The sequence below is a fragment of the Trichoderma ghanense genome (assembly GCF_004382785.1).
Source record: "Trichoderma ghanense strain CCMA-1212 chromosome Unknown scaffold_19, whole genome shotgun sequence".
NCBI classification, from domain to species: domain Eukaryota; kingdom Fungi; phylum Ascomycota; class Sordariomycetes; order Hypocreales; family Hypocreaceae; genus Trichoderma; species Trichoderma ghanense.
The window spans coordinates 274,589-284,011 of record NW_027395682.1 but is presented as its reverse complement, the minus strand read 5'-3'; the positions used below and the strand labels follow the sequence as shown (position 1 = coordinate 284,011).

At 48.9% G+C, this 9,423-nt stretch overlaps 3 protein-coding genes across 3 annotated transcripts; 2 read left to right on the top strand and 1 right to left on the bottom strand.

The window, feature by feature from the left end:
• Positions 1-675: 675 nt before the first annotated feature.
• Positions 676-3,483, top strand: CCMA1212_009897 (Oligopeptide transporter 2; the record flags this gene model as incomplete). The annotated part of the gene is made up of 2 exons (XM_073706960.1): positions 676-2,877; positions 2,935-3,483. The coding sequence occupies 2 exons, from the start codon at positions 676-678 to the stop codon at positions 3,481-3,483; spliced, it is 2,751 nt and encodes a 916-aa protein (XP_073554545.1).
• A 959-nt stretch (positions 3,484-4,442) lies between these two features.
• On the top strand, positions 4,443-5,030 carry CCMA1212_009896 (uncharacterized protein; the record flags this gene model as incomplete). The annotated part of the gene is made up of 1 exon (XM_073706959.1): positions 4,443-5,030. One exon carries the CDS (start codon positions 4,443-4,445, stop codon positions 5,028-5,030), a length of 588 nt encoding a protein of 195 aa, XP_073554544.1.
• Positions 5,031-5,473: 443 nt separating this feature from the next.
• CCMA1212_009895 (Tripeptidyl-peptidase sed1) lies at positions 5,474-7,639 on the bottom strand (the record flags this gene model as incomplete). The annotated part of the gene is made up of 5 exons (XM_073706958.1): positions 5,474-5,933; positions 5,991-6,280; positions 6,348-6,871; positions 6,933-7,366; positions 7,434-7,639. 5 exons carry the CDS (start codon positions 7,637-7,639, stop codon positions 5,474-5,476), a joined length of 1,914 nt encoding a protein of 637 aa, XP_073554543.1.
• Between the last annotated feature and the right edge of the window lie 1,784 nt (positions 7,640-9,423).

The window sequence follows — 9,423 nt, the reverse complement described above, 5'->3', positions numbered from 1 at the left end:
AATCTCTTAATATATTTTAATTCTTTAATACTATACTAGTACTCTTAGTATAGTGCTAACTTACCTTATTTTATACTACTGTAAACTCTCTTACTAAAACTAGAGATTCCCTCTACCGCCTATACAGCAACTCGCTTATTTTTCTCTTTACCCCACTGGTGCACTTTTGTATCACACCCGTCTGTTGAACTTTTGTGCTGCTCCTGATCTAGACTGGCGTCGTATTGAAGATATCGCGTGCCATTTGCCGGCCTCACTATAGATACGATAGATACGTCCTTTTGGCGTGCCGTATTCCGTGCATTCTACCCTCCAGGGTCGGAAGTGTGCGGAGCAAAAGTTCTTGGTGGAGGTGAACATGAGACATAAGCCATAGATAACGCATTCAGGCGACTGCATGACGATATGAGCTAAATACCGGTTGTTTATCTTTGGTTGTGAGCACAAATGGAAGGTGGCGATTGTAACCATGGAGCAAGGGGTTAATGCAGCCGACCAGACCGTAGCTACCAATTATGAAGTTATAATACAGGGTCTTGCACTCAGCCCTCGACATCTCGAGTAGGCTAACGCTCACCTGTCCCAAGTGTTGCATGGCCTCAGACAGGTTTGTGCCTGCTATCACGGACATCGCAAGTCATTCCAAACTCCGGGTGTGACAAGAAAGAGTTCGCCATGTCTCCACAAGAACCCGACATCAACAACTCCCCTCCGGAGGATAATTCTCCGCAGGAGAAAGCCATTGAGGAGAAGAGCGGCTTGCCTACCACCGTCAACACAGCTGACGACTTTGAGCACAAGGTCATTGAGAAGCTCGGTGACATCGTTACTAATACCGCACCGCTCAATGACATCGAGTATGTCATGGACAAGGTCGAGGCACTCAGCATTGAAGAATGCAAGAACATTATCCGGAAGCTACTCAAACACCATGAATATGACTACAACTTCTCCGACAGTCAACGGAAGAGGCTGGCCGCCTTAGTCGAGGGACCTTCCGAGAATCAGGTCGCCGAGGAGTGGGAGTTGGAACTCAAGACCGAAGCGGCTATCAACAAGTTCTTTTCCCCATATCCAGAGGTACGCGCTATCACCACTCCCACAGACGATGTCAATATCCCATGCGAGACTATCCGAGCGCATTTGCTCGGCTACATATGGGCTGTTATCGCGCAGTTCACGAACTCGCTGTTCAATTCAAGGTTCCCTTCAATCACATTAGGATCCTCGGTTGCGCAGATTCTTCTCTATCCGTGCGGTCTGTTCCTTGCTTGGGCATTACCAGACTGGGGCTTCACGATTCGCGGCCAACGAATATCACTGAATCCAGGCCCGTGGACATACAAAGAGCAAATGCTTTCTACCATCATCATTGACGTTGGACTTACGTCCGCCTACTGCTTTTGGAATATCCAGACCCAGACCGTCTACTACAAAGACAAGTGGCTGACTCCCGGCTATGGCATTCTCCTTCTTCTGTCCACGCAGCTCATGGGACTTGGGTTCTCTGGTTTACTACGACGCTTTGTAGTCTATCCAGTGGAAGCCATTTGGCCCAATATCCTGCCCACTGTGGCACTGAACCGAGCTTTGCTGGTGCCCGAAAAGACTGAGACTGTGCATGGCTGGCGGCTATCGCGATACAAGTTCTTCTTCCTCTTTTTCAGCGCCATGTTCATCTACTTCTGGCTTCCGGACTTCATATTTCCGGCGCTCAGCTACTTTGCTTGGATGACGTGGATTGCTCCAAACAACTTCAACTTGAACATAATCACGGGATCACAGAATGGGCTCGGATTTAATCCCATTTCGACATTCGATTGGAATGTGCTCTCCGCATATTCGTATCCTCTTGCGTACCCTTTCTTTGCGTTCTTCCAACAATTTCTTGGAACGCTCCTCGCTGGGTTAATCATTATCGCCTTATACTACACCAACACCAACTGGTCGGCATATCTCCCTATCAACTCCTCCGGTATCTTTGACAACACTGGAAACTCATACAACATCACAAGAGTCATCAGCCCTGATACCGGAGTTCTCGACGAGAATGCATACAAAGAATATTCGCCGGCCTTCTACAGTGCTGGCAATCTGGTCGTCTATGGTGCCTTCTTCGCCTTTTACCCTCTCACAATGGTTTTCATCATTCTCGACGCTTGGAGGCCGCTTCTCAAGGCGTACAAGTCCATGACAAACGCGGCTGTTTCATCGACAAAGAGGATTCTGGTTGTTCTCAAGAATGCAGCATCGTCTCTTGCTCGCGGCGACGTGCGAGGAGCAGGACGACACTTGAGAAGCATCAACGATGAGAGCTCCATATATGACGGCTTCGACGATCCGCTTACCAACCTTATGCGCAGCTATCCCGAAGTCCCCGATTGGTGGTTCTTGATCATTGCCCTCGTTGCTTTCGTCTTTGCAATCATCATCGTGACACACTGGCCACAGCTCAACACACCTGTCTGGACAGTTTTCTTCGTAATCGGCCTCAACTTGGTGTTCCTTATCCCAATGTCCTACCTCTATTCGATTTCGGGAACGACTGAAGGCTTGAACGTCGTCACAGAACTCATCATCGGCTATGCTTTGCCTGGACATCCGGAAGCTCTGATGTTTGTCAAAGCATTCGGTTACAACATCAACGGCCAAGCCGACAATTACATCTCCGACCAAAAGATGGGCTTCTATGCAAAGGTGCCCCCGCGGGCCATGTACCGTGGCCAAGTCCTCAGCGCAATTATCACGGCACTTGTAGCATATGGAGTTGTGCAGTTCGCCGACACCCAGATTCCGGGTATTTGCACTTCCGACCAAGTCTCTAGTTTCAATTGCGAGAACGGCTCGCAAGTATACTTTTCCGCCTCCGTGGTTTGGGTAAGATGCCGTGGCACGGGATTCCTCGCTTACGGCGTAGTACTAACACTGTCCTAGGGTGCTATCGGTCCAAAGAGAATCTTCAGCCAGATCTATCCCGCCATTAAATATACATTCCTCCTGGGTTTCCTTCTTGCACTACTGTGGTGGGGCCTGAAGCGGTTTGGGTCGTACATCCGGGCTGCGTCTCAAGCTGCGTTACCTGCCTCCATTCACCGGCCTATCGATATCGTCGTCTTCACGCCTATCTCGTGGCTCAAGCATGTTCATCCTTCCCTGGTCTTCAATGGCATGCTTCAATGGGCACCTCTTAACCTCACATATTTTACTGGCGGCCTCTACTTCTCCTTTGCATTTATGTACTACCTCCGCAGGTACAAGACGTCGTGGTGGGAGAAATACAACTACGTCTTATCCGCAGCATTGACCGGTGGCGTCGCGTTTTCCGGCATCATCATCTTCTTCGCCGTCCAGTATCATCCCAAGAACATTAGCTGGTGGGGTGTCAATGTCCTCGGGCAGACGATCGATGGAGGCGTTGGTCAGCAGACGCTGCTCACTGAGTTGCCCGCGAAGGGTTACTTTGGTCCTGACACTTGGCACTGAAGGATCAAAAGGACAATCGCATGCGGAATGAGATGCATATAGCGATGTTTAGTCACTTTGCAATAGCAATCCTTGGTGGTTGACTCTCTCTTAGCCATCGTAATCTGACCCTGTCAATTAACAACAGCGCTTGATACTGGTGTAAGCAAATGTCCAAATTGGCAACCCAGCTACTCATTTTTACCTGACACCATGGACAAAGCTATACACCGCTTTTGGTGCGTGCTCGAATGCCCTGGGGAAGCTCTCATTCCCAGCTGAACCTATGCTGCATACCTTCTCTATGTGCCTGACATTTGTAATTCTCGTCGCTTTTAGATACATCTCAGGCATAAAAACTCGCGCTGTGACTGGAGACATTGCTGGAGGGGTTTCCCTGCTTACGCCGCATGACCGGCAATAATATGCCGTGAGTCGTCTCTTTCTACGTTTCTCCCTGGTTGGCCCATTCCTTCACCTTCCAATATAGCAAGAATTGTGAAACACATAGCTCATAATACACAGGTCAGGCAACTTCCAATTAAACCAATGTCCACCAAGCGGGGCTAAGTGCAATTTCAGGACCTGTCTGCTGCCCAAACTGGCAGGACGGATTCTATAAAGTGCTTATATCAGACGACAGCTTCAGATTTATTCCTCACGATAACTTCGCCATAATAGAAACGACTTTGAGTGTTTCGGGCCGTTGCTTTACAATTCAAGCTTGGGTAGTCAGCTGTCGCGTAACCATCCATACGGGTCTAGGTCGACTTTTATTCAAGCATATCGTACTTGCTTTCATCTATAAGTAGGGCTTCTCCTGGCGTAAAAATGAATCAACCAAGCAACACCAGTCAGTCTCTACCAGACAAAGTCATTCCTTTACGACAATTCACTACAATTAGTCACCACGCTCCTTACAGACACTTCCACAGCAAGCTGAGCTGTTTAGACATATCAATCATTTACACACCACAGAGATGAAGAGCCAACTTCTTACTTCTATCGGCTTCCTTGCCGCTTCTGCCTTTGCTCAAGCTGTTATTGACAGCGGCACTGGATTCGGAACCTACTACTACGATGTTGAACAGGTAGAGGCTTGTGGTACCAGTTTCGCCAACCAGAACCTCGGCTTTGTTGAATGCAACTTCTCGACTGGACTTTCACTCGATGAGATCGATAGCAACTACATCGTTGCTATGAACCACACGCAGATTGCCGGCAACCTGGCCGAGTACTGTGGAAAGCGGGTTGTGGTCACAGTCAACGGCGTCAAGTCGGACCTCCCGCTGTTCATCGGCGACGGATGCCAACGATGCGGCACTGGCTCCCGCACCAACACTGTCTGGAACCCTAACGGTGCCCCTGGACTGGACTTCAGCTACACCGTCCTCAGTGAGCTCAACAACAACGCCTGCTTCGCCGGTCACATTGACATCTCTTGGGACATTGTTGATGAGACACTCTACAACTTCGATACCAACGCTCCCGACCAGCCCGCCGGCCCTGTGAACCAGCGCCGCTCTGTCAGCCAACCATCCGAGAGAGCTATTCGCCGACGCCGTTAAGCGATTCATGGACACTTGACTCGATGCACTGGGCTTGTGGATAACAGATGGTACATACAGAAATCGCCTTGTATATATGTATGAAGGCCGTATATAGTTCTGGGCAATGCCTCACAATGTCTATTAGCATAGCCATTAGGTAATTATAAACTCACCAAGCTCGTCTCTACCGTGAATGAGCCATGTGGCAATTAATTGCTGGAGAGGTTGATAGCCGGCAAGGTCAGATGGGGAGTAGATTCCGAACTAGAATTGCACCCTTGTCTGTGAATGTCTCAACTCGCATGATATAACAGTCCCATCTTATTAATACCTAGCTACCTCACGAAGAAGAGAGTACATATGCATATCGGGTCTTATATCTTCCGCGTCTCTCTGCGGATTCGTGCGTATTGACCAAGTTTGCGAGTCATTGCGCTCTTTCTGAGTTCAAGCATCATTCTTCAGGGGAGACCAAGGAAGTACTCTAAGAGCGCAGGATAATTGGGTGTTCCGAGGCCCGTAACTGGATCCCAGCCGACAACAGCAGAAAAGCCCGTGTTGCCGCAAGCACTGGCTCCCGAATCGCCATTGGGACCACCCTTTGCTTGGTTCCCTACTGTAATATCGTGGAACATGGAAGGATTGGCGTAAAGCGCAGGGTTGGCGAAACCGATCGGGCTCTTGCTGGCAGCAATACGCTCTTCGTTAATTCGGGTCAGGATGCCGGCGAACAGAGGCGCGGACATAGAGGTCCCGCCTTCGAGAACTTCCTCCTCCTTGTTAACCACGACGCCGTTATCACCTACAGCGGAAACATCGGGATAGCCACGACCAGCCCTGTTGTAGATGCCGCCGGTCGTGGGGACCACGCCGCCGGAAGTGTTGTAGGAAGCATAGCCGGGGTCGTGGCTGGCAAAGTAACTAGAGTGGGATTAGTCTCGGATTCAGCCTCTGTTCAACACCAACAGGCTCACTTACGATGCTATGGCATTGGCTTGGTAGCTTGGAGTTGTCCAGATGTTGCTGAAACCGCCACCGGAAGAGAAGCTTGTAACCGCAGTCTCGGCATCGCCCGGTTGCTTGCCAGACGGAAGAGTCGTAGCACCAACTGATGTCACGTAGGGGCAGCTAGCGGGCTCACCCGGAGTGAAGATGTTACGCTTGGGGCCGAGGCAAGGACCTGATCGACGAGCAACACCATCGTCACCACTGGCAAAGACAATGCTTGTACCTTGGAGACCGAGCTTCATAAACTCATCACATTGGCGCTGCAGACTGAGTTAGCCATCGAGAATCATGCCATTACGCACATAGATCACTGGCAGGGGTGCAGACCTGGAGATAATAGGTAGGGTAGTCAGCCTCGGCAGTGCCGTACGAGAACGAGATGACATTGGTGGGCTTGAAAGCTCCGCACTGCTCGTTCGGTGTTGTGCCGTCAACGGTAGGGTCATCGCCCGTCTCGCCATCATCCGAAAAAGTGCAGTAAGTTCCGTCAATCGCGTCGAGGAACGTATTGAAGATGTCGTCATTCTTGACAGCAGCCTGGTAGAGAACGGTAGTCTGAGGGTAGATGATTGGGATGGCAATCTCAAAATCCAGGTCGGACTCTCCGCCGGCGCTGGAAGGGCTTGTAGGGGCTTTAGCGCCGTCGATTTCGTCAACCTTGGGACCGGTAGATGATGGGATGTTCGTGGCAAAGTTCTCCCAGAACAAGGTGAGGTCTTGTTGCGCATATGTATCTTCCGTCTCGAAGATTCCCAGGGCATTTGTGGAAAGGGCGGATGTTCCAGCCGTGATGTTATACATCGATTTGATGCACTGCGGGGTGATGGCAGAGCCGCATGTTGACGTAGCAACTGCATTACGTGGATCGTCAGTATTTCGTTCCACATCTTTCTTCCCAATAAGTAGACTTACGAGGATTTTCCTTGAGAATCTGCGCAATATCCGCTGGGATAGGCTTGGGGGCGCGGCGGATCGATTTCTGCCCACGTTTTTCGGTTCTAGAAGACGTCTTTACTGGGGTGAAGACAACACCGGGCGTGATGAAGTCGACGTGCTGAGATATTTCCTTTGGAAGAGTATACTCGTCTGTGCCTACGTGCACATCTCTTGCCTCGACGTGATTGTAGGTGCTGAACGAGGTTTGAAGCAACGACTCCAGCTGCCCGGAAGTTGTCGTAAAGTCGAGCCATCCTTTGCTCTTGGAGGTGGTGATGGAGCCAGCTGGAATACCAGAGTTGACGAGCCAGGCCTTGACAGCAGATATCGACTGTTGGCTAGGAGCGAACAGGTCAACTACCTGATCAGCCGTGTAGTGATTGCCGTAATTTGCAGAGTCTGGGTGAGATCTATGTTGAACATGGCACGTTAGTTTACACATGGATCAAAGTACACAGTTGTCTATTGGATACTCACACGTCAAGAAGATAGTCCATGCCCTTGTCGAGGTTGCTTTGCTTCAAGGCGATACGGACTGGAACTTTAGTATCGGGATCAAGTGCCTCACGCTTGATCCATCGAGCGTTGCTGGTATCTCGTTGCTCATGTATAACTCGAGAGCCAGTTGGAACCGCGATAACCCCAGCCAAGAGGCTGTTGAGGACAATCAGGCCAATCTTCATCTTGATGAATCTCTAAGTTTCTCTTGATTCTTCTCCCTGAACTGGATGCTTATGAAGCGGTGCGAAATCGCTCTAGAAGAGCATCGGGAAGGCCAGTACTTATAGAACTTTGTTAGTCGTGACAGCTTCACTCTTTGACAGAAGATCTTGAGATCGGACTTGTGATGATGGCATATTGAGAGAACTGGAGTCACCTTCCTGATTTCAAGCTGATGGACCCCCGCCCCGATGCCTTTCTCAAAAGTTCTGATTCTGATAACAACTAGAACTGTCCCATCGAACGTAACCTTCTCTCTCTCAAGAAAATCGGGGATTTAGTATCACACGATTTAGTTCAAGGCTAATTCGGGAGCACTTTCAATCCGACTCACTTACTGAGCGGCGAACTCCTTCCTGATTGAGTATCCTGACTACAAAAGTACTACAGATAGGATCATTTGATTTGAGCAGTCTCCATGTTAGCATTATTTTCGTCTATATCAAGTTTCACTTTAAGAAGGTTTGAAACGCGGTCATATCCTCCGGTAATATTGCTCAGTAATAAGGTGATATATGCGTCAAGTTATATGGAAAAAGACACGACCCGACTGCCAAACCGTTACACACATGTCTAGCATGGATGGCATCGACCTTTTCGGGTCTACATTGTTGAGACGACTTTTAATGACGATTATATCCATTAACTCGTTCGTTGCATTACTCTTTTACGGTTCAAAGCAGGGGTATTGACGGAAACGCGCATCACATCGGGAAGGTATCCGGATAATCGGAAGCCTCTTGTTATCTGCCCACTCCCAGTACCACTGCTGCTCTTAACGGCCGACCCAATTGAACCCCGCCCAGCGTCATTAGGGCTGGGAAACAACATCGGCTTTGTAAAAGTGAGTGAACACATTGATCATGATGGCCAATGCCAATAATCAGGATTTTACCGTGCAAATGAAGTAGGTATGAGATATCCTTCTAATTAGGTATACCTCAAGTGGTTCACATACCTATCACTGACATTAGTATCATGGTCTGTTTCCATTCAGTCTCCAACCTCAGCCAGCAAATGCACACTGATGGGACCACGGAATCTCCACGATCTATTGGGATCGAGTGCCGTGAGCCAAGTCGATGCCTCGGCAAAAAAGAGCGGTACACTTTACGACATAGTTCGTACCCACATCGAGGATTTGAGCAGGGCCTTTCTTTGGAGTGTCTGCTGTTACCTTGTAAAATATAGCCAACTCCTTATCACAATCCCTGCTCTGGCCTCGCTACTTGACTGAATCTGCAAAAGTACTGGGTCCTCTAAATTCGCCCACTTCTCGCATTAGCACCCAATGCAAAGAGTATGCAGCAGCTCTTTTCCTTATACAATGTCTCCATCAATAACTTTACAAGGTCTATTGCTGAGCGTCTAAATGCTTAAGTGAAATAAGTAGATACACTTCTCATGGCTCCAGTTTTGGATTCACTTACGCTTAGTAGGTGTCATGATGAGGAGAGAAGAATTCATGAGGAATGTACCAAGTTAAAGTAACAGTAGGAGATATCTTCTCAGCATCACTTTCAGAGGTCACCATCACCGTACCGCATTCCTGCAGACTGAAAACGTAATATCCCGGTGAACAATCTGATATGAAAGATCCGATAACAAAAACAGAGCAAAGAGTAAATGAATGAAGGAACGAAATGAAAAAAAGACAGACATATAACTTTTCCTGTGCCACCGTTGCGTTTTCCTTTTTCGACTCTTCTGTAACCCGTTACAATATCCTCGATTCCTACTCCTTTGG